This window comes from Hesperophylax consimilis, chromosome 5, assembly GCF_061612785.1.
Source record: "Hesperophylax consimilis isolate HC1 chromosome 5, BYU_Hcon_1.0, whole genome shotgun sequence".
NCBI classification, from domain to species: domain Eukaryota; kingdom Metazoa; phylum Arthropoda; class Insecta; order Trichoptera; family Limnephilidae; genus Hesperophylax; species Hesperophylax consimilis.
The window spans coordinates 28,315,559-28,342,388 of NC_142840.1; the positions used below are offsets into that span (position 1 = coordinate 28,315,559).

Genomic DNA, 26,830 nt, shown 5'->3' on the forward strand with positions numbered 1-26,830 from the left:
GCTGCCTTACTTTGCCGAATTTGGACTTCGCAAATTTGTTCATAACGTGGCGAGTAATTTGCGCTCCCATGTAAAAATGTCTATTCATTCAAAGCAGATTTTACTTTTAAGAAGTAAATGGTGATATTATAATGCGAGATGCCTATTTACTGTCAGATTGATTTATTGACGAATAACAGTCATCTTCACTCCCTTCGTTCTTCAACAGTTGATTTTACCCCTCGCCTTTATCTTCTCGTCTATTAATTCCTATGTCTGTGACAAACAACAAATATCAAAGAATGCAAATCTTTCATTTAATTCGTTTGTAAATTAAAAAAAAATTATATTTAGATTTATTTGAGAAAAATAACTAAAAAATGTTGAAGAAAATATATTTTTTCAATAAATCCAAGAAAACCACGGCACACAACAAAGATTTTTTTACTTTAAAAAATACTGCTGTATGCATCACATCGAGCTGTCATTAAAAAAATATTGTTAATATTGTTGACTGATATTAAAACTCTTGCAGATAGTTAAAGAGAGTAAAAAATGTTTTTTTTTTTAAATCATCCCAAAGTTTTTTTAAAATTTTAATGATGAACGTTGACTGCTACTCAAAAAAACTTTAAAGGTAAAAAAATAAAACTACCATTAAAAAGAGCATTTTATCTAGACGTCTAATTTTTGAGCTTTATATCTAGCCATCCAGTTCTTTTTCAAATTTAAACAATATACACAGATTTTACGATCTACTTTTTTTTCTTACAAAATATGTAGAATTCGATATGATTAATTCACAAAAATTCCTATATATTTATAATTCGGTACGATTAATTAAACAAAAAATTCCAAAATATGTGTCATTCGATAATTATTTCATTGAAAAGTATTCACAGCACATGAATGTTTAATGAATTGATAAAATATCACAGGCGATGAGAGCATTTCATGTTTGGTAAATAAATCTGTTATTTCTGTGGGATGTTTTGCACAGTGTGATAGAATTCCATTATATCGACATGGAACACGTTTTAGCATCATGGTGTGACAACGCCGATGTCAAGGAGCCATTGCGCCAATGCGTCCTTTGGTCCGAAATTCCGTCCATTAGTTTTACTGATGATACATCAATCTTCGTAGCCATGCTGATGGACATTTGAATATCGTGTTTAATCATTTGAATCTTTTTACGGTCGAAAATTTTGTAAATTACGGTCTAACGCGCAACACTTTCAATTTGCAAGCCAACACAAATATGCCTTTTTCTCTCATTCAAAATATTTAGAAATTTAAGCTTTTCGTGGCAAAAGTAATTATTTCAACATAATCTTGTCAAGTATTTAAAGTTATTTCATGCCTTTATTTGTTTTTATGGGAAAATTTGATTTTGCTGATTTTATAGCAAATTCCATTAATTGTTAAGTTGTATCATCTCATTTAGGTAATAAATATAGAATTGGATAATTTGTATGCGCCGTTTTTATAAAAAATCACCTCATAGGCACTGTAAATCGGGTCAATCGGATATTACACTCGACGACATTCTTACTGTAATCAAGTTTAATTTGCAGAAATACATAAAAAAATGTTTAAAAAAAAATCATGAAAGTTCAACAAGTCAACTCCGGTGGTGAGTAAGGAATGAGCTCGTGTTTGTAAAAATAATTGTTAAGCCTTAGATATTCAATTACATTTACGATTACCTCTGATCTAATCTTTTAACAAATATTTACAGACGATTTGAGGTAAAACTTAATATAGTTGAACAAGTGAGTTATTTGTAATCAAGTGAGTTATTTGTAAAATTGTTTTAAAAATACGCACCTTCGCCAATTGAATTTGGACAGCCGTTAAAAAAGTGTTTCGCTTGCTCTAACACAATTGGAATATTTATTTTTTAAAACACAATACCTTACAGGAAACATTTGGAATATAAAAGATCACATTTAAAATTAAAGACGTACATAATAATTGCATGAAATTCGCTTTTAAGGTGGGTCTATCAGTACCTCACAGCTGCTTGAGTTTTGTTATGACCCACTTGGGTTGTGTTAATTCATATTTTGATTTACTAGCTGGACAGGATATGGTATTTTAGATTACTATCACGGCATTTTCAATGTTGACCGGATAAATCATCACAATGATAATTCATCTCATCTTTAAAAAGTTACATAAAGTCATGGAAAGTGATGAAACAAAAATTTAATTAACTGGGTTAAGTAGGTTAGGTTAGGTTAGGTTAAAAAAGATTTTTTCATCGTTTCTAATCACTTTTTAAAAGTGTGTTGAATTGTCACTGTGTTGAGTTATCATGGAACCATTTTCAATATATTTTAACCTCTTCAATAAGCTGCGGTTAAAATCCCTATTTTAAAAAATACGTTACAGATTTTTTTATATTCGAATCACAGCTTTTATTAACCATCGCGAGAGAAAAACCAAATATCTAACGAACAACTCCAAATTACTGAGTCTTCCCTGAATCTTTCAAAACAACAAATCTGGAAGAACTGATATTATTTTGTTTCTACTTGTGGTAGAGAAAACCTTGGGCAATTTACTAATGTTCCTGCATTTACCCGTTCGCAAATATTGACAGATTTTTTTCCACTTATTGAACTTAATTTTTTTTACCTCAGAATACAAATGAAAATGTTTTGTCGAAATATTATAGTGAAAAAAAAGGTTAGAGAAAAACCTTATTGGTTTGATTTTTTTCGCGAACTCTTTTTCAGTCACTTCCATGGTTTCGAGAAAACTCGAAAAGTGCTTAAGAAGATATTTACAGCAGTGTTATAACATGCACGATAAATACTCTACAATAAAACTGAACTCGTATGAACTCGTTACTATGACCAAGTATATGGTTATAACTACTTAGTGACATAACAGAGCACGGGCATGAGGTTTTTACGTCGCCATTAGTTTGCAGCATCCTGCCTTGGCAGAAAGGTGGATAATGTCTGAATTATTTGAGTGGTAGCCGCCCGCAATCAACAGCAGATGGAGATATTGTTGATTAAAATGCAATAATAGTCTGACAATGTCTGTCAACTTAATATTCCCCGATATTGAGGTCTTTTTTAATCGATTCATGCTGTATGCTATGGGAAATATTTCTTATTATATTACCCTAAATGAACTACATATCTTAAGTGAAAAGAGATTCTCTGTTCAATTCAGCTTCAATGCTCAACACCAGTCTATCATTGAGCCGTTATATAAATATGGACCTAGATTTGTCAGACGGGTAAACAATTTTCGCGCCGAACGGAGAATTTCCCTCCGAGAAATGCCTGCGTGTTTATTTTCATATCTCAGACCAAAAACGTCAAAGCAATATTGGGGCGGAAATTTTCTTTCGACACCAAGGAGAAAATCGATTCCAAATCGAATTTGTCACGTCTCCCGGAGGGCGGGGAGAATGTTGATGGTCGGTTTTCGAGCGGGAAATTTGAAACAAATCGAATCATATTCCGTTTGAAGTTTTCTTTTTCAAATATGTGAGCAGTGTCTGACATCGTGTTTTCAAATCTGTTGAGCGAATCGACCTCAAACGGTTAAATGAATAAATGTTGTTCCTTCTTTAATCTGTTTCAAATGTCATTTACGAATTCAACTGCCAAGAATTACAGCAAAGGTTTTAAGCAATTCTACCTTTAAACTTCACATCTACTCTGTGTTATTTAAACATAGAATTACGAACACTGTAACCATATTTTTTTTTCTCTTTAAATATGTTGCGTTTTTAACCGGCACGCATTGAATAAAGCACATATCGTTGATGTTTAAATTGCGTATTTATCGTTATAAGTATGTGTCTACACTAAGTAATCCCTTAAAAGCTACTTCAAAAGGCAAACACAAACTTTTCGGGAAATTGGTTGAAAACGATTCAAACGGTGAAAATCCAACATTAAGAAAAACATTTTTTTAAGTGTGTTTAAAATATTTTACCATTTAATGTCCCATCGCCCTTGAGGTGATTTTTCACAAAAACGGCGCTCTACAAATTATCCAATTATTATTATTATTACTGTAGAGGTGAGCAACGTAGACTGCCACAAACTTCTATTTAAAAAAACAACCTTTGCTTCATTCATTCAACCAGATGCGGTTGTCATGTCAAATTAATATCCTCTTTTATTATTCCTGTCAAAATGAATTATTCCTTTCTCCGTTCATGTATAATCCATGTTTTAATAACTTTCTGTATAAAACCAAAACAATCATAATAGTGTGCAAGTCTTAGTAAATTCTCTATAAATCATGCGCTTTCAAACTACTTTCAAATCCTCTGAAGGCAAAACAGCTAATAATTATAATATTAGATAATGTAATAAAAGCTCTTCACTATAAGAGGAATGCAAATCCCCGCGAACCCAAAAGTATCTCTCTTTTACATTTTTTTTCTATTAGTGCAGGACTTTATTTTAAATGGTCCATTTTTAAAAAACCTAAATAGAATATAATCGCAAATTTAAATAATGTGAAAATAAACATAAAATTGTTCGTTCACCCACACACCGATGCAGGCCGTTTGAACAGTCTGGGGTGGCCGACGCCATTTATTAAAACATTATCTCATTAACCGTGGATTAGCATTTTAACCAGCAGATTTACATTTTCCTATGTGTGAGTGTATCCCGCAGTCTACTGCATGTATCATGTGAACATTCAAAATCTAATAAGCCCCGTTTTGCCATTTTGTATAAAAAATCTTAATTTATGAAATTGCAGATTGAAACTAATTTTACACACTGAAAAATAAATGAGACCTCAATACCAATCAAAAATAATTGTAAAGATAAAGAAAATAATCCCGGAACAAAGTTAACATATAAGCATAGTGGGTAAAAAAAGTATCAATTTTGTATATCAAATAATCAAATGAAATAAAAAATAGTAAAATAAGGTTAAAAACACTTACCATTCGCAGATAGGACGCTTAGAAGCAGCAAACAGCACGACGCACGATCCATGATGCTTCGACAGCGATTTTTCATATTTTCTGTTTTAAAAATCTTCGTTTTCTTCTTCGATACTCCCCTCTTCTCGGTGTAAATTAATCAAATCTTCTCAAAAATTGATTGATTATATGGGACATATTTCTTCAAATATACTTTCGGTTGCCCACCACGGTTAAAAAACTATAATGTAACTGTTTATAGCTCTTCAGACTCTATTGATGTGTTCAAATCTTTCTAAGAGAGAAGACAAGGCTTTTGTGAATTTTTTATTCTTATTATATTCTTCACAAATGATGTAACAAGAAAGTGAAGTTATAACAAAAAAAAACAAAAGGAGTTAGTTCCTCAATGGACCGAATAGTGTTTCGTTGACCTTTTTCGTTCACTCTTTGCAGCGAATTTTTGTTTATTATTCTTCTTTAAGATGTGCGTCTGAATTAATTGAATAATTATATCTTGCACAATGCGTTAGAAGCTTTCTCGTACAGCCTTTGACCCGAACACTACCGTTCGTGACTTATTGTTGAGATTTTGTTGGAATGATAAGATTTAACTGCCGAGATGAATATTTCTCGTTATCCACGGAGATGGTTATTAGTCTGAAACAAGGAATTGCAAAAGGTTAGAGTGGTTACAATAAAATTTATAAATTATCATACATTTGCGTAAGAAATAACTGAAATTTATTTGTATTTTATTTTTGGTTTGGAATGATAAATATTAGGGACACTTTAGAAAGGCAAATCATGTTGTAAATGTTTTGAACACCATCTACATGGCAAAATTTATACATGTTGGAACATGGTACCTATTATATTTACATCTATGTTTTATGTATTGTAGTGTTGGGCATTTTAAACTCACAAATACAATGAAAACTAAAAAATGCATTATTTAGAAAGCATTACTTATATTTCTTTTATTTTTAGAGTCAGTTCATATAAATGCACAAACAGTTTCACAAGCAATAACAAAACAATCAAAGAGTCACTAGTTACATAACAATAAAATTATTTTTTTAACGAAAAAACACAATTTGTAATACACAACTCTTTATTTGAATTAATTAACTATTTTAAGCAAAGTTTCAATTCCGATCGATGGCCTTATATACGGGCGATACTGAGTGTTTCTTCCTTAATGTAATATTTTTATTTTTTTAAACGAATAAGTTGAATTTTTTTATTTTTTATATATACAATAATATTATTATTGGGTTTATAAAAACAGTTTATTTTTAAACAAGTTCTGCTGTGTAATTATTATTACGCGTGACAGCTGTTTCGCCCTCTGAAGGCATTATCAAAATGCCTTCAGAGGGCGAAACAGCTGTCACGCGTAATAATAATTACACAGCAGAACTTGTTTAAAAATAAACTGTTTTTATAAACCCAATAATAATATTATTGTATATATAAAAAATAAAAAAATAAAATGGAGTTCTACAAATTAAACTTAATAACAATAAATAAATGAATAAGTTGAAAAATGTACAAATTAATAAAAAAAATTGCGCATTCTGGGTTTTTAAACTGTGACATCTGGATTGCAAGTCGAGAGCCTTATCCTTCGACCACTGAGGCAGTCAAAAAATATAAATGTAAATGCTGTTCATTTATTTTAAAAAACATTATCCTAGAAACACAATATTTGCATCGTTTTTTACATTGTATTACACATAAAAACTAGCACCAGACCACGAACAAACAAAGTTTCCCAGACTTATTTGCGGGCCAAGCAGCAACGTGGAGCGTAGATTCACTATCTGATATTATTCCTCGTAGAGAAAACGTTGTAAAGAAAACCAGACGTATTCTGGTGCATTTATTTTTTTGTCTTGCTCGCTAACAGGAAAATATATCCGTCTTCTTGTTAAATCTTGGCTATTTTTATTTTCTTATTGTGGGATTTGTGTTTAGTTTGTAGTAATATTTTATATCGCGGTTCAAAATTATCTTCAATTTACTGTTGTCTGTTTTATGTGAGAGTTGAAACATTGCTTTAAGCGGATGTATCTTTGTTTAACGAAGTTACTCAAATATACTTTACAGGGCTTTATCACTAGACAAAGTTTTTTGCTTTCATTTCAACCTACAACATTATTTTTTTTTGAATACCGCAAGTGATCCCAAATGTCAAGTAGGACTATGGCATCCCCAAATGGGGTATGTTGTGATGCTGAAGGGAGTGAAGAAGACAAACGATGGGAGAGAGGAAAGTTGATATGTCGAAATTAAGATCTGATCACGTCGTCACGTTTCGCTTCTGACTTTCATACTGAGAGTTGTATTTCATACATCCACCATATCGAAGTTCATTAATGAAAACTTCTTATAATAATTATTATTTATTAATCGTAGGTAAGAGATTCTAAAGGAATTCAATGTCGGTGAAAGTTTAACCAGTTTACTGTGGTGACGTCCGTGAAAAATCATAAATAATTTATTTCAAAGCCAAGAGAAGCTGCGTATATCAAATAAAATATGTTTTATTTAGCAATATTTATCGCAAGCAATTATGAACTTATTCTCCATACGGTTGCTTTGTACATAAGGATTAAAATCGCTTAAAAATTATCATCGATTTTTGAATGGAGAACATCGGTGTCCCATCCACAGTTGACAGGTAAAGAGATAATATTAAGAACGGGATGAATAGATTATTTGAATAATGTACCACGGAGAGACGAAAAAAGGGATGTCGGGAAATATGTTAATAATTCGAAAGAAGAAAGTGGAAGATATCGGGAATGTAGATAGGTACCAATGTGACATGACAATGAATCAAACATTGCAGTCGTATTATGTGAAGAATCAGAATGATAGACAAGAAATTATGAAAAGATTTACGAGCACCGATGCATCAAAGAGTTAGGTTTGGGTTTAGCTACTGCAGATACCTACCTACCTACTGGAACAAATGTCACGTTAAAATAAATCAGATGTTTTAACTTTCGACATGTCAAGATGCAAAACAAAACTTGGGTTACCACGAGGGGTGACTCTTTTACCTCAAGCATATCATTTGAAGACCAGGTATTAATGCATTTTATTGTAAATTATTCTTATAGTTAGCACATTTAATAGGTTTTCGTGAAATAATTATCACAATGTAGTTAGTTTTATTAAAAAGCTCTTCATTCATCAACGAAACTGGCCTCCGGTCAAAGGCTGGGGTTATACTGATTTATCACGTGTTACGTACTGACGACGAGCGATGTTTCCTTACTTCCTTCAGACAGTTTTCGTAAAAGCGCGAACGAGTGAGATAGCGCGCATCACCCAAAGGGCGAATAGTAGCGGAAACAACTGTGGAATGGTTCCAGCTCGCAAGAAATATAATTTATGGTAAGTTATTTTACCTACATATTTTACATATTCCAAATTTGTTTTTTTGTTGTTGATGGTAGATGATGTGTTTATAGGACTATAAAAAAAACTATAAGGACTATTTAAAATTATATTCGGAGGATAGTGTTTTGGAGGTACCCTTGTTGGTTAACAGGCAGAATTCTTTAGCACCTACAAATCGTAATATCAATTTAACATTCCCGCAATAAATGCATTTTTCCTGATGTTGCCTCATGTGTAAAACTAATAATTTACTTACGATTGAACATCTATTTTTGTATTATCGCCCATTATGATTAACATAATATAGTTTTAAGTCTAAAGGCGATCAAATACAGCTTACGATTTTAAAATACGACATAATTTAGAGCGGAATACATTATATTGGCGCATTCAGAAATATGCTAACACTATAATATTCCACACAACAAAGGACCAATACTACCCCTGATGTACATGACATCAACTACAGTGCGAGAATTTGAATTTCAAACGAAGAATATTCCACAGAACTGCACCAGTAGATGCATATCCGGAATGGAATGCATTCAGCAGTGGATGAGCCGTTGTAATGGTGAGAGATATCCAGATGCTGATAAATGAAATCCCTTTCATACCGTGCGAGAATTCACTGCTATTTATTTGGTCAAGTCCAATGCGATTCGATGTCTCTGTTCGGACATTATTGATGTCCCAAAGATGTGCACATCGTTGGCAGGATGCAAGGACTTCTGACGATATACAAAAAAGGTTCTAAACCGTGTTGTTCGAGTTGGACATAAACCAATGCATTGATGGGTAGAAGTGTTAGTGAGTATTTGAATTCATAAATTAAATTTTATACGTAGTATCAACCATAACTTTTTCAGTATTGTTGTGTGTAAGACACTCTCATTATCGTCTTGGTGAAAGACCATCATTCAGAATCGAAACCTTGCTTAAAATGGGTTTAGCAGCGTTTGGTGATCAGATTTGAATAGCCAGGTACTTTTCCACCATCCTCTTCCCCTCCCCACTACATTCAGCCTAACTACATATCCCAATTGGAGATGCCATAGTTTTACTGGCTCCAGACGGTTGGGAACAGTTGTGGCTTTCTGCAGTTTCACATAAAAAAAGGTTATTTAAAAGGTACTTTTAAACATTTCCTTTCTTTTCCCATATTCTTCCTTTCCCACTACCTTAAGCCTCAAAAAATACCTCATGCCCAGGTCTCACTTGCTTCAAACAATTAGGAGCAGTTTGAACTTTTGTGCGTAGTTACGAAAAATGCTGTTTTAAAGGCACTTATAATTAGAATAATAATAATAATAATTGGATAATTTTTATTTTGTGAAAAATCACCCCATAATATTTCCCTACTCATGGAAAGAAAAACTGGTAAGTCACGAAAAATGGTATTATAAACATAATAAATATACATTAGAGAAACACAAAAGGTTTCAAGATTGATGTGTTAGAAGGTTAGACCAACGTATGATTGAAATTCGAGTTACTGGCATGAATTTAAAAAAAAAGTTTAGTCTTTTTCATGCATTCAGATGAGATACTATTTTTGTGTCTCCGAAATCACCGCACTCTCATTCTTTTTAAGTTGGTTCTTGTCAGTGTCCACAATATTTTAATCCTCTCAAGAGCTTTGGCCTCATTTGGGCACATCTACTAATTTTCGTTTATGAATGTACCCTTGATAGATGGCAGTATTTTAGTATTTTGAAGTTACAGAACTGAAGTAATATAATAATAATTATTGACTCGTAAAAGTATTTTTGTCTACAGGTAAATGATTTGTCTGTGCTTGTTTGTTCATTCTTATAATTAATAATTTTTTCTATACGTTTATCCCGAAAAAGAAAACATTGATTTCAAAACTTCTCTAATATTTTGATTAAATACTTATATGGTGCAAACAAAGATATTTATTTTCATTAAATCAAAATGACGCCACAAAGTGAATTTGCGATCATTGAAGAAGTAAAACACTACAATAGTTCATCTAGTGATCGTTAGACGGGTAATCTAATACATGATTTACATCATTTTGTTGTTAGCAACCTCGAAAGTTTGACATGAGGACGTTTTGACATTTATTATTTTAATTTAAATGAATACATTTTTTCTATCAATAATAAAAGTATTTAAAGTATCTAATATATACTCACAAAAATGATATTTTCACATAAAATTATATTACTTACTGCTGCAAGTGTTATGAGTTATAATAATCCTCATTTGACAAGAATTTATTTAATAAAAATGGTATAAAAATGTGAGGGAGATGGTCAAAAAAGTATCATGACGGGTAGAAGGGAAATTAAAGATAGATTAAAGCTGAAAGTATCTGGCTCTCTAGATCTATCCCTTTATAATGATTATATATATCACACAAATGAAAGAATATTTTTGTTTTAAACCACTTTATTACATTTATATACGTCGACCGGTTTCGGTTGAACTCAACCTTCATCAGGACAGTACAAATATAAACTAAAATATAATACAGAGGAAGATTATTTAGTAAACAATAAAGAAAGAGAAAGTATATAAATGTGAGGGAGAGAGCATCAGGGCAGCGGAGTAGGTAGTGGGGTCGGGGAGGGGTGGGGATTACCCAGGGAGAAAGGAAACATCTTTAAAATAGGGCTTTTAGTTAGTTCTATCTGTTTGTTTAAAATTGGGTAATTATTATTATTTTTATTTGCTTTTTAATAATCTTCCTCTGTATTATATTTTAGTTTATATTTGTACTGTCCTGATGAAGGTTGAGTTCAACCGAAACCAGTCGACGTATATAAATGTAATAAAGTGGTTTAAAACAAAAATATTCTTTCATGTCCGTATTATGGTAGTCCGTATTATCGTTAGCTCTTTATTATGATTTTAAAATCACACATGACAAAATGATATTTAAAGGACCAGGACATAGAATATGTGTATATTATGAAGCCCAATATTTACTGTCGTCTTTCATGAAATAATTTTGATAAAAATGAAAAAAAAACTCAATAAGGCTATCGTGTTATAAATGTCGGAAGAAAAAACTCGCTATGAAAAAAAACCTGAGTGTGCTAACAAATCCAAACTAATTTTACTGGCTCTAATAAAAATAACCAAAACACGTTTAGTAACATACAAAAAAATCCTAAATATAAATAGTTGTGTGTCTACAAATAGATTACTTTCAATCTGTATAATAACGATCTATAAAAAGTTTTAAAATACACCAACTTTTTGAGCTTCAGCGCAAACTTCAGATAACATAATCGATTCGTATTGATGGAGCGACTATAGGCACACCGGTGATAAATAATTTCTAACTGCTCTCTCTTTCTTATAAACGACGCATGTTATAGAATGAGAGGTTGAAACGGAGTTCTTATTGGCAGAATTGTATTTATGTTCATAAGACTGCGAACCTATTACTCGTCCTTCACGACCTCCCATTTACTGTATGATTATCCCTTCCTAAGATTATTGACACAATTTCTATCGGCACGATATCAAACGTAATGGGGCACACAGCAGTTGTGTTCTGCACCCCTGGCAGGGCGAGAGGTTGTAGAACCTTTTAACATCTGTAGAACCTTCTACTCAGTATATGGGATGGATGGTGGGGGTGGTAGAGATCCAAGAAACACATCGCGAATGTGACGGGCAGTAAAAGACGAACGTGTGTTGTGTGAAACGGGCTTAAGTTATGGCTGCCCCAAAATAGGGTTGAAATTTATTTTTTAAAAAGTAGCATGAAGTATTTTAGGATCTAAATTTTTTTTTTAAATGTTTCACTGAAGTTTTGTTTTCTGTATTGCATTGAAATTTGGATACTTAACTAAGCGTACACACGAAAGATTAAAATATTCAGCGTGTATCAGCACGTAGGTACCCGAATGATTTTAACCATATTCCTTAGGATATTTGTAGTGAAAATATAAATATATATATGCACTGATCACACCGCCACACGTCACAACGGATCACGTTATTCTGTCTCATCGTGATCTCATCTGTGTACCGTGCTGCTGGAATGAGAAAGACAGAGCAGAGATTGCTGGTTAAAAACCTTCGACACACCCTGCGTATGACTGAAATTCTTCTGGTTGACGTCTACACGATGCCCGCACAACTCGCTGAGCCGCTTCTAACTAGGAAAACTGTAAAGTAAATAGTATCAGCCTTCCCATCAATGTTCGAATACTTATTTACTTACTTGCTAGTTCTCGCAGCTTGAATGTTGAAAAGAAATTAAAATAAATAATAGATATATAAATATAAAAACCGTGATGAACGACAAATGTGTATATGACTACGTAATAATTTGATATTTCAGGAGAAATTTTATTGAAAACGTTTTAGATGAAGACGCTGTATCGCATGGCTAGAACATGTGCAGCGATGTGTACTACGTACAGCTCCGCTGAATTGTTCCAGTGAAGATTGCGCTAATATTAGGTAACCTCCCATGGGAGAGACATCAGAAGCGGAATTAAGTTATACATTCAATCTGTTTAAATAAATGGATCGGTTGGTTTCCTCGCGTACATATGTTTATCTCAGTAATATATCAAAGATCAATAGTTTTTTAACCAAAGTCAAAGGAACATTCATAAAATACATTACTCGTCATTTTAAACATCTAATATAATGTCAAATGGTGACAACATGGCATTTAAACAAAACGAAATGACATTCTAATTTTATTTCGTTAGGTATGTCGATATATCAGTCTACATAACCACACACCTAACAAAATCTCCCTTTTTTTAATTTATTCAAGGTTACCTACTGCAAGTAGCCTTGGTCAAATTACCATATTGAAATAAAGGCTACAGACGCATACTAGTGAATTGGTAAAGTATTATTTATTTATATTGAGTTGTGGTAGTGCACTACCTACTGTTTATGAAACTCAACGAGAATTGAATCGTTTTTCAATTATTTTAGGCTTGAAGACAACAAATTCGTATCATTGTGTTAATACTGTAATAACTCGTATAATTTTGAATTAAAATTTCGTTTGTTGATTTTCTTCCATTATTAAAAATTTCATGGTTTTGCCAACCCTACTGCAAGGTTAAGGGTGAGTGTGCGTGCAGATATATATTTGCCGTTATTGGTCATTGTTTATAATATGTTGGATATGAGAAAAGGTTATGTTGTTATCTTGTATATTGAAGCAGTCATTTCCGGATATTTAAGGTGCCATTCGGAATAATTACATTGACTGTTTATGGAACAAATAGTAACATTAAGAACAGGCAAAATTTAAGAGTTCCCATTAATATTTTGAATATAATTAATAATATGGCATTTAAATGGGAATATCGTATATTTTTTATTTCGATTCATATCCATAATATGTCAATACATATTAACCAAAATGAAACACACTGCAAACATGTATTATATTTAGATGAGAAATGAAGGGAAATAATAGGTTCCACCTTTTTCCTCCAATTGACCTCCAACGCTCCCAATAGTGGAACACGTTTTGACGAAATATTAGTACGTAATAACGCCTCTAATTGTACTGATCTATGACTATATGTTATTTTTGTGAATACCTTTAATAAATACACTTTCAAAATAAACTCACTCCAAAGTGACACGTAAAACTAAGTAATTAACATCGTAATCAGTTTCCCGCTACACATGCTACATAACACGACGCTGGATGATTTTGAATTACTTAAAAATGTAGCATTCCTTGTAGTTACAATAATAATTTTCCAACTACAAAGGTTAAACATAATAAATAAATTTATTGAAATCTTTGAAATCCCATGCACAAAAATTGTACAATATGCACTTGAAGTTTGCAATTACGGTTTAAAGTTTTAACCCGTGCTAGCGTGTTTGTATAATGTCTGGCACGATGTAATGGCAGAATAAGCCGTTCAAGCCACTGGCATGTGGGGGCGAATTCCTATTTAACTTTACACGAAGAAAACTGCTGATAAGGTTGTATCATTGTTCAAAGTGCAGGGAAAAGGGTGAAGTTTGACTTGAAAAGAGCAAAATAGTCGCTTATGAAACTCTGTAAACACCTTACTTGTTAGAGTTTGTTGTAAAAGTAAAGAATAAAAGGACAAGTCTTTTATACGTTTTTCCTTTGTTTAGAGTTTTTATATTTTCTCGAGCGCGAATAGTGTGATTGTTATAAAGTTCTGATTGTTTTAACAAGGAAAATGTACTCAAGTTAATGTTATTTATTTAGAAAATCGTATCACAGAGCATTATTTTATTTCTTGCGATTCAAAATGATATATGAATTATTTGTAAAGCTCTGATTTGTTATTTTAACCATCAGTCATATTATACGGCTTATAACGTGGGAGCACGTATTTGATTGAAAATCTTGTTCGCTTAATCGTACTGGAGCGCAAAGTAGTTAACACAGTTAAGTCGGAAGGCTTCTGTTTCTAAATTATTGTTAATGAAATCTCACACATAAAGCCAACTAATATTCCTGAAACTACAAGGTATTATTTAGTTCATCATCGAAAACCTTTAGAATATCCGTGTAAGAAATAGCAAATAAAGGGAAATGTATTCCAATCGTTTCTCGAAATCTTTAGTTTAATTAAGGCATTTAATTAACTGAGATTTAGTACTGAGACGAGATTCTCAGGTGCGCTGTGCGGCTTCGTAGTCGGATAAACAGAGCGACGCGCGACGTATTACCCCATCTCTCGGAATTAGAGCAAACCCATATAAGATCCCGAGCTCCAATTATCATTTGAATATCCTTTCGCTTTATGTCTCCAGGTGGAGCTTAGTTACAAGTCGAAAGCATTTATTGCACAGGAGCTTTATGAAATTATGCCACCCTCGCGGCGCGCGACAGTTCATTTCAAATTAAAGCCTCGCTCGTACGGCGGAGGATTGCCTTCAAACGTATGTTCATTTCATGTGGGTAATGTCAATTTCTAGTAATGTTGGATTCAACTTAATGGAAAAATTGCAATATCTGCTGGCGGTATTCATATAATGACGTCAGGGGGTTTCGCGAGTACCTCTAATCATTCGAATAATTTCAACTTATTGCGTTATAACGTTACAAGTATTGTTGGGAAATGTTCACTATTGTGTTGGTTGGCTATTACCTACAGAACTATTCATATTTTGATTAATTTGATTCTAATAAAAATAAGTTTCCTTTAAAAAAATAAGAAAAATCATCGTCCAAAAATTGTTAAATATTTAAAACCCATTTTTTTAGGTATTTAATCACCCGCTCGCTCTCTTTTTAGCAAAGAGAAAGTATTAATTTTAAGCCGCTTCTGTCTGCCTTACTTATGTAATATGTACATAGTTTGTCAAAGTAATCGTCAGTAAAGTCAGTACCGTCCCCGGAGATATGGAGGGTTGTGAAATACACCCCCGGGGGATGACCAGTGACCAGCTGCCCCAGTTTGGTCGAGCTTTTCCTACTAAGCCTTACCAAGTAAGCATTAATTTTATTTGAACCTTAACTTTTAATTTGCAATTTTACTTTCGCTCTGACTATGATGTTTAGGATTCTGTAAGAATAACGCATGGTTTGGTCAAGAATGATAAATCACTCTGAAAAGAAGCAGACGAATTTTGTGATAAATTAACCAAATATTTGTGATCAGTAATTTATGTTTTCAAGCAAAATCATGTTAATAATATAAACTGTTCATTGCGCATACATACAGAAACACATACACAAACACTCACACAAACACCTATACACTACACACGTCACCTGGTAATTAAGGAATAAACATTCCACTTAGCAGACACTGCAAGAATTATCTTAGGTACCCAGCATAGTGACGGCCGGCATAGTCCAGTGGTAACGCATTGGACTGCCATTCCGAAGGTCGCGGGTTCGAACCCGGCGTGCGCAAATAAATTTTATTTGATTAATTTGTGTTATTGTGTTATTTCACAATTAATTAATTAAAATAATATATAGTATATTTGCGGCACGTTCCAGAGTGGAAGATACTCTCAGTATCGCCCTGGTGTAAGACCACCATTCAGAATTGAAACGTTGCTCCAAATGGCTTTATCCGTGTTAAGTGACTAGATCTGAATAGCCAGGTACTTCCCCACCTTCCTCTTTCCCTTCCCCACTTACCTTCAGCCTCACAACATCCCCCAATTGGGGATGCCATAGTCTCACTGGCTCCAGACGGGAGCAGTTGGGACTCTTGTGAGGTATTCACTATAAAAATAAAAAATAAACATAAAATATCTAATCCCTGCATATTTTTTCATCACTGTAAATCATGTAATATTTGTTTCTATAATATAAAATAAAATAAAAAAATAACTCGTTTTTACTTTGTAACCATCATTATGCAATCATTCTCAATTTGGTAGGCGGGAATGGGTACCGCCGCCCTGGTAACCATTTATTGGATGACCAACACCTCTGCCACAAGTCACCCCAAGTGGTTCGCTACGTTTGGTGACTTAGCAGGGGTGCCCGGGTTCATTGATTAAGGTTTGCCTAGGTCTTGGTGGCGGGTGCGTCGGCCCACCTTCTGCGTGGCGGGCCGGTTGGGAGATGCTGGTTGAGGGAGATCCTTTACAACCGGTTACCGCTGTCCGGGCCGCTCGATAGTACAGGGGCCCGACCCTCAGACTCACGACTAAGGGTGGAATGCCCCATCAGCGAGTGAAAAAACCCCGCCACTGCTGTTGCGCCGGTTCGTGACCGGAGGGGACCCAGCAGCAGCGTTTGGGGTACATTGGATACCCTCTCCAGCCAGACTCTCCCAGCCTATCGCCTAGCACCGCAGTGGGTGGGCTGGAACCAAACACTCATCACTCTTGGACAGCCTGAACAGCCTGAACCCCAGATTCCTACCCACCCCTCATATCTTTCCTTTCCAGACCTTCCTTTCACCTCATACACTTACAACAAAAAAAAAACTTAAAATCATGAATATACATCAAAATAAATTTAACATCATTACAGCGGTGAGTAGCAGGCGTCCCGGTGCGGGCCAAAACTGTTGGTAAATTTTGCCAACATTCGCGGCCTGCACACAAATTAAAATTCTGTTCATCACCTTCTTTTGTCCCAACGTCCCAACCTTCTTTTCCTATCCGAAACTCAGATAGCCGAGCCGCCAGACTCCTCCTATCTGGACTGCCCGGGCTTTACCCTTGCAAGCAAGTTCCGACTCAAAGGAGGAGTCTGCCTCTATAGTCGAACTGACGTCAACTGTGTACGACTATTGAGTCTGGAAAACTCCAGATTCGACGTAATGTGGGTGCGCGTCAATCTTGCCAGTACGGCAAGATTCTACGCATGTCTATACCGCTCACCGAACCATAGCAAATCAGACACTTCCGAACTCTTAAAACATTTGAGCGATACTATTGATGATCTCTTGCCCTGCTACCCTTCGGCCGAGTTTATTGTTCTGAGGGACTTCAATGTTCATAACGAACCATGGTTGAAGTTCTCAGGCCCAACGGACTCGGCTGGCCGACAGGCGGAATCCTTTGCCATTTGCTACGGATTAGAGCAACTGGTTCAGGAGCCTACAAGGGTTCCTGATGTCCAGACTCACCGCTCCAATCTGTTAAACCTATTCTTAACTACTGTGCCACACGGTTATAAGATTGACATCACAGCGCCTCTGGGATCATTCGACCACTGCCTAGTGACGACATCAATCCCCGTTAACCTCAAACCAACCAATGAGAGGCTGAGGAAAAAAGTGTGGCACTATAGGTCAGCAGATTGGTTCGGTATGCGGGCCCATTTCAACGCTATTCCGTGGTCAGCTATTTGTTTTCGGACTTCAGACCCTTCAAGATGTGCCTAGGACATTGGTGAAGTCATCAAATCGGCGATGGATGGCTTCATACAATCGATTACTAAAGAAACTGGTGTGGGCTCAAAGCCGTGGTTCAATCGGCAATGCTCCGAAGCAGTTCGACGAAAAAACGAGGCTTACCGAGCCTACAACACATCTTGAACGCCCGAAAGCAGATCAGCATACAACAAATCGGGAAAGGAATGCAAGAGAATCATTAAAAGGTCAAAATTCGAACACGATCTGCAGATCAGCAAAAAGCTGGCTGCCTGCCCGCATGGCAGCAGAGCATTCTGGTCGCTTGCGGGCTCAATAGGTCGGAATTTTCGCAAACCCAGTTTGCCACCTCTTACCAGACCTGACGGCTCACTAGCAAATACCGCCACCGAAAAGGCTAACCTATTAGGGAAAATGTTTGCGAAAAACTCGACCCTTGACGACGGAGGTGCTGTTCCGCCGTCGGTTCCTCACTAAGGCTTCTATATTAAAAAGCTGAGGATCCGGCATCGGGATGTACTCCACGTTATACGGGGGCTCCATGTTAACAAAGCTAGTGGACCTGATAGAATACCGAAAATAGTTCCAGTTTTGACAAAGCTCTTCAAAATGTCTCTGAAGTGTGGCACTGTGCCCTCTGGTTGGAAAAAAGCGGCCATTCACCCTATTCCCAAGAAAGGTGACCGCTCCAACCCGGCCAACTACCGCCCCATAGCGATCATATCAGTTCTGTCCAAAGTGATGGAACGTGTGATCAACGACAAACTGCTCACATACCTCGAGAAGAACAAAATTATCAACGACCGTCAATACGGATTCCGGCGGAACCGCTCGTGCGGTGATCTTCTCGCGTATGTGACGCATGTTTGGGGGCAGTGCCTGGAACGTCACGGTGAGACCCAAACGGTCGCACTAGACATATCCAAGGCCTTTGACCGGGTCTGGCACCGAGGACTTGTCAACAAATTGCCTTCTTACGGACTTCCCGCATCCTTGTGTACGTAGATTGTTGACTTAGGGATAGGTCGATTCAGGCGGTTGCTGACGGTTTCACCTCTTCCTCACACTCGATAAATGCTGGCGTCCCACAGGAATCGGTTCTGTCTCCGACTTTGTTTTTGTTGCATATCAATGACCTTTTGACATGTGCACCGATTCATTGCTACGCGGATGACAGTACAGTTCATGATAGCTTTTTGTTTGACAAGCCCCCAAAGGGCACACAAACTCCAATGGCTCGGAGGGTTTTGAAGCAGAGAATGGACGGTTATATCAATAGTATTTTCTCCTGGGGTAAAAATAATCTCGTCGAATTTAATGTTTCAAAGACCCAATCCTGTCTGATTACGTCTAAAAGGGATCCAAATGATAATATAGTCTCCTTCAACGGAAGCAATCTTCCGAACAGGCCTTCCATTGATATGCTTGGTGTAGCTATAAGTGACCAGCTCAGGTACGGGGGTTTCATCGAAGCCAGAGTAATGTTGGCCTCTCAGAAGCTGGGCGTACTGTCCAGGGCCCGCAGATACTTTAATAGTACACAACTGCTGACCCTGTACAAATCGCAAGTGCGCCCTACTGTCGAATTTGGCAGCCATCTCTGGTCCGGAGCCCCTAAATACCTGAAAAAAACCCTTGACTCTGTGCAAAAACGGGCGGTCCGATTGATAAATTCGCCAATCTTAACAAACGGACTGAAATGTTTAGAGTACAGGCGTCAGGTAGGTATGCTGTCCTTTTTCTATCGGTATTACAATAGAAGATGCTCTGAGGAACTAGCGTCATTGATCCCTCCGGCACCGGTGCGTAGTCGGGATACACGCCAAACGCGCGCCCAACATTTGTACACGGTTGACATTTGTCACATGAGAACGGGTGGCTTCTACGATTCGTTCTTAAGTTCAACAGCTCGACTGTGGAACGAGCTGCCGGCCTCTGTGTTTCCTCCCTCCTACAACATGGGACTCTTCAAGACCCATGTTCACTCCTTTCTCTCCACAAAAAGACCCTCCACACAGCATTCCCAAAGATGACATAAGCCCTGAGGGAAATTATTTTCTTCAGGGCCAACTGTGTGGAGTTTATATAAAAAAAAAGAAAATTTTTAATTTGTTATCTAATCTTTGCAAAATAATCTTTTTTTTAAATTTTATAATTCATTTGATCTACACTCCCATACGAATTATGTTAGATAGTTTGGTTTTAATAATGTAACACAATAATTTAAAAAAAAACGTTAAAAAAATTGTGACATTAGCATGTTGTGTCGTTTGTTAATTATTCCTTTTTTGTGTTTTGAATTATGTTTTTTCCAAATAAAAATAGTTATAAACAAAATTAGGCTAGTTATCATCCGGAGAGAAACACAATGATATATTTTATCTATTCCTACCGCTACCATAATCTTCTCGATAAATTTAATATCTTTGTGGGTTATTTTTGACCCAATTAGATTTGGCTTACCTTGAAAAATAAGTCAAATGATCCAGAGAGGTATTTCAAGGTTGGTCCATAGAAATAAAAAGACAACGAGTTAAGTGAGTATTAGCAACAAAACAAAAATAAATGCTTAATGATCAAAGTTAATAATGACGTGCATTTCAAATGGAATCGAATATAAGGATTATTTTCGTAATATTTTTTTTCTTCAATAGGCAAATTCCAGAAAGAATTCGTTTAATCTGACAAAAACTTAAAGCAATCAATTATTTATAATTAAAAAATATCTGTTTTCTTGAGAGCATTCGACCATCCACCTTTGCATTATGGGTTGTGGTTGGCAATAGTATCAGACTAACTATTGCCAAGATAGCATCTTGATTTTCTAATTTCCTGCAATGAGTTCGTTATAAACCCCTCCCACGAAGGTATAAATACAACAGGCTTTGTTGCGACAGGAAAATAATTGGCAGAAAACCACATGAGATTCATGGGAAGTATTGAGCAAAGAATGTACTTTGGTATCGTAAGAGAATTCAACACTAGTAAATTATAACCATTTCAGAGATTTCAGACCTGAATTAAAACTGGCAGGATTAGAACAATTGGTACAGTTATTTATAAATTTTGAAGTTTTTTTGCTGTTGCAATAGTTCAAAAGTTATTGCTAATTTCAATTGAAAGAATTAGCTCTTAGCAATTAGCTCTTATTTCAAAGAAAATGACATTTATTTTTAAAATTATATTAAAATTAATTATTGATAAAATACCTTAAATACGGCTACCGCCTAAACTTAAAAGCTGTAAGCTAAAATCCAATAATATAAATAGCGCGCAAAGCTGGTTATACCAGAAATTGAAAAGCGAATACAGCCAATTCTTATTCACTGTGGAAAGGGAGGAAAAATATTAAAATACACACGGTCCGAAACGGTTAAACTATTTATGTACAAAAAATTGGTTTTAGACTTACCACCAATTATTGCGTAGAATAGGACGTCTTCGAACGGGATATCTGTAACGAAAACAATTTAAATGGTTAAGTGAGTGTCATTTTGCAAATATAAGAAACATGGGTCGAAATCACACTTTGAGAAGATGCTAGTAATTGGAACTGTGCACTACTTTTTATGCTTCTTCAATTTAGTACACCCATCGACATTCAAAATGATAGACTTACGAGCTGGAAGCAAACCACATGACCATATTTTTGGCACCAATAGGGATCGAGAATGTTTTGACGAGATCGGTCGAACGCCGACCGCCGAAGAGCGTACGTTGAAATAACCAGACCCTGCGCAGAAAAGTAATGTTCGCTTAAGTAAGGCAAAGGATTGTAGCGTAGAAAAATCTGGAACTTTTCTACGCAGGATCTGATTGTTCGTTTTTAAACGAACCGCCTGGCGAAAAGAAGCTCAAGAGCTCATTCAATATTATTAAGATTCCCTCAATAAAAAGTGTTGAACATTCATGACAGCTTTTTATTACTTTATATGTTTTATCAAGGTAATTAACGATAAAAGAATTCTTGACACGGGTAATTTTGGAATGTGTTTCCATTTCAAATATAACGCAGATGAGTGATGATGACTTTCAACACATGTGTGGTCGCGGGCTCAAATCCATTTAAGATTTATTTCATAAATTTGTCTTGTTTCACAATAAATTCATTTAAAAATTTAACTAACTAACTAACTAACTAACCATCACGCCGTTTCCCCGCAGGGGTAGGCAGAGAGGACGGACCGCCAAACAACTCTGTCTTGGCACACACTCCTTGCCTCATTCACATTCATACATCGTCTCATACATACTCTTCTATTGTTCTGACTCTTGACATGGCCCGACTCAAGTATCTGATTCACTTGGTCGTGCCATGTCTTCCTCGGGCGCCCCCGACTTCTGCTACCATTCACATTTGCATCGTATATTCTCCTTACACTCCTTTCTTCGCTCATTCGCTCTACATGCCCAAACCATCTAAGCGTCCCTTTCTTGATCTTACTCATTACGCTTACATCAGCCTTGCACTTTTTGCGGATATCCACATTCCTCACACGATCATACATGGTTTTACCACACATACGCCTCAGGGATCTCATTTCAACAGCATTCAATCTACTTTCATCCTTTCTTTGCCAGTTCCATGCCTCACTTCCATACATCAGGGTAGGTACCAGCACTCCATTGTGGACTGCTAACTTCGCTTCTTTGGACAATTTTTTGTTAGCGCCAACTGCGTTCAGTCCTCCATTAATGGAGTTACCTGCATTTACTCTTCTTTCAATATCTCTGTCAGCCTTCCCATCACTCGTAAACATGCTTCCTAAATACACAAATTCATCCACCTGCTCCAAGTATTCCTCATTCACAGCTATATTACACACTGTTTTCGTACTTTCTCTTTCAAACACCATTACTTTAGACTTACTTACATTCATCATTAACTCATTCTTCACGCATACTTCGTTCATCCTAGACACGAGAGACTGCAGATCATCCATACTATTAGCAATCAGCACCGCATCATCAGCATACAACAGGCAACATACTTTCAGATTACTCAAATTCGCGCCCAATCCCACATCTTTCAATTCTTGCATACAATTATCCATGTATAGATTGAATAACCACGGTGACATTACGCAGCCTTGTTTAACACCTTTTGTGATATCAAACCACTCCGTAAAACCACCGTTCACCCTAACACATGCAACGCTTCCCTCATATAGAGACGCAATTGCCTGAGTCAGATTCGCATTCACTCCATACTTGGACAACACCTTCCATAGCTTTTTCCTGTCGACTCGGTCGTATGCTTTTTGTAGATCTACAAAGGCACAGAAAAGTTTCTGGTTTTTTGCCAGAAACTTCTCGGTGAGCATACGCAATGAGAAGATCTGGTCCATGCACCCCCTTCCACTCATAAAAGCACCTTGCACATCCCATATTTTATCCTTTGTTTCCTTTCTTACCCTTTCAATCAAAATTCTACCATACAGCTTGCCAACTGAACTTAGCAGGCTAATAGCCCTGTGATTCCCACATTCCATACGTGACCCTTTACCTTTGTATAATGGCATGATCACTGCTCTTCTCCAATCTAAAGGCGTGTAACCTTCCTTTAAACATTGGTTAAAAAGATTGCACAACCATGTGAGAATTATACGGCTACCTCCTTTAAAATATTCAGCAGCAATATTGTCGAAACCGACAGCCTTACCATTCTTCATATACTTAATTGATCTTTCTATCTCATCCATGCTAATTTCGGTAACATTCAGTCCATCATCGTTCATATCTGATTCGCCGCTAGAATCACTGTCACTCACTTCGCTTTCAAAGACTTCCTCGAAATACTTCATCCATCTCTCTTTTATTTTTTCCTCATTCGTCAACATTTTTCCATCTTTCGATTTTATTACTTTCATGCTTCCGGTTTCAGGGCCACACCGGGACCTTTTGACTTCCTTCCAAAACAACTTAATGTTTTCTTGGAAATGGTTTGTCATTTTCATTCCTTCTTCCTCTTCCAGGCGTTTCTTTCGTTCTTTCACTCCAACTCTTACTTTTTTCTTACATTCCTTATATACTTCTTTCGCTCGATCCTTCTCTTCGCTGGAAGCACTGCCAGCCGCAATCAGACATAACCATGCTTTCTTCTTCTCTGAGACCAGTGCTTTAATATCATCATCCCACCATGCATCACCTTTCTTTCTACCTTGCGTACTTATTCCACACACCTCTCTAGCAGATTCACAAAGACTCACTTTTATGTGGTTCCATGTTTCGTCTATGCTTAGACCATCCATTTTTTTCTCATTCAATCTCATCTCTGCACAATTCACATACTTACTCCTCTCATTATCGTTTTGTAGTTTTTCTATTTTGATTCTTGTTGGAGTTAGTACCGTTTTCACTTTAGAGCGCCAACCGCGAAAGAGGTTTACTCTCGACACCACCAGAAAGTGGTCAGTTTCAACCTCTGCCCCTCTGAAAACTCTCGTGTCCTCGGTAACGGCTCTCAACCTAGAGTCAATTACTACAAAATCGATAATTGACCTCTCATTTCCTCTTTCCCACGTATATTGGTGGATACCTTTATGATCGAAAAAAGTATTGGACACAAAAAGGTTCCACTCTAAACATACTTCAAGTATTCTGTTCCCGTTGTCATTCGTTCTTTTATCCCCAAACATACCTAAGGCCGATTCAAATCCGTCACGTCTAATTCCTACCCACCCATTCAAATCGCCTGCCATTATAATCCTTTCATTAATATTTTTCAGTCTCATCACATCATTCACACCAGTCCAAAAATCATCTTTCTCTTCGTCACTCTCAAAATTGACAGGGGCATAACAAACAACAAGAAACACCCTTGTCAAACCGATTTTGAACCTAATCCACATTATTCTCGGACTTACACATTCATACTGCAACATACATTCAATCATTCTGGGAGACAGTAGTGCTGCAATATATATATATTTACATTTATACATATTTTCGGCACGTTCCAGAGCGGAATATACAAACTCTCAGTACTGCCTTGGTGAAAAAACAGCATTAATAAATAAAAAAATCTTGAAATGGCTTTAGCACGTGTTTGGTGACCGGATCTGAACAGCCAGGTACTTTTCAAACTTCCTCTTTTCCATCTCCTTCCCTTCCTCACTACCTTCAGCCTCACTACATCTCACTGGCTCTCGGTTGTTGGGACTCTTGTTAGATGTTCACATAAATAAAAAAAAAAAAACAAAGCAACCATAAAAAATCCCGAACATACCTGCGTTATTTCGATAAATGCAACATTTAAAGATACAATGAAAGTCATCCGCATAAAATTATACCTGAGAGTTTACACCAAAATTATGTCATATTCTATATTGTTAATTATTTTAAAATTACTTGTCATAAACACATACAAAGCTGTCATAAAGAATTAACACTTATTAGTAATCAATTTGAAAAGTTAGTGACTCGACACTTTAACCGAGCTTTGAAAACACGATTTATACAAAACTTAAACCTAACTTGTCAGTCAGAACGGAAAGAACAATCATTCTTCAGCGCCGAACTGCGGCAGACTTCTGTTTATGGCTATCGATTATGTAAATCATATTTGGGTGTGCGTTTAATTTTTTAACCTCAGGGTAAACCACGGTTATCTACTTTAAAACTTAAATCGTTTCTTTGTTAACATTAATCACTGCCCATTATTCTCAGTATGTATTCGTTAAAAGTAAACATCTGGGCAAAACAAATAGTTCACAGGAGGACAGAAAGCAAGAGAGGTAAATAATAATTATTATGATCGTGACCAATTATAATTTATGTCAGAATTTTGAGTTTATTACTTCTTTAAATATTTCATTCAACACCTTTAACAGTTTGATTGATATGATATTGTCTAATTCAAGGTTTGACAGGTGGATATAATTTAATTAATTTAATAGAAGGTTAGTCAATATACTTATATCTCGCAGTCTATAGTAATATAAGGGTTTTTACAGAACAAAAAGCATTACTTGGACATGTTATATGATGTGCAAATCATATTCACTTCTGAGGTAGGACATAACAATTTGCAATTGAATTATTGCAAATTGTCATTTAGAGAACACGTTACAAAAATTATAATAGTATGTTTATAACTGATACCTGTCATGAATTATTTAAAAATTAACATTCAAATTAAGTGGAGCAACTTCGTGAGAATTTCCTTTATAAAAGAAATCAATTTTTCGGATAAAATCATCAATCGAAAACACTGAAAACAATAGTTCTTTTAGTAAGAAAACGGATATTAAAAAAAAAATTTTTCAAGGATTATGAACTAAAAATAAAGATTTTATATCAGAGATTAAGTTGAATATAAACATTCTGTTAAAGTTTTTACTTTAGTGTCTGACATATATTATAATGAAATAAAAACGCATCAACATAACAATTTATTAAATGTTTTCTTCTTTAAATATTGAAAAACAACTTTCAGTATAAAGCCTGCTATTTATTTATTATACCCTATACCCCGCCATGCGTTGCAGTGGCTCAGTTTGCAGATAGAGATTTTAAGTCCAACAGATGGCGCTGTTTTTCAAAAGAGCATGTTCGTTCAACACATTTCAATAAAGCATGTTTATACCTGTCAAAGGTGATATCTACAAAATATACGTATAAAAAAACACAGGCGTATTTGAATGCAATGTTGTGTCAAAATTTCAAAGCAATCGGTGAAGAATTTTCGGAGATTTTAGATTTTGAACAAACGAACATTTAG

General features: G+C 35.6%; 1 protein-coding gene across 2 annotated transcripts in view; it reads right to left on the bottom strand.

Annotated features, from left to right (window-relative positions):
- Positions 1-26,830, bottom strand: part of LOC149423733 (uncharacterized) — a 290,673-nt gene that overhangs the window by 67,815 nt on the left and 196,028 nt on the right. For both annotated transcript variants that reach the window (XM_089631785.1, XM_089631783.1), the window contains exons 5-6: positions 21,521-21,562; positions 4,919-5,557 (exon numbers count right to left, since the gene is read on the bottom strand). In XM_089631785.1, coding sequence (XP_089487911.1) covers positions 4,919-4,994 — 76 coding nt within the window. In that variant the 5' untranslated portion in view covers positions 4,995-5,557; positions 21,521-21,562. The remainder of the gene's footprint in view (positions 1-4,918; positions 5,558-21,520; positions 21,563-26,830) is intronic.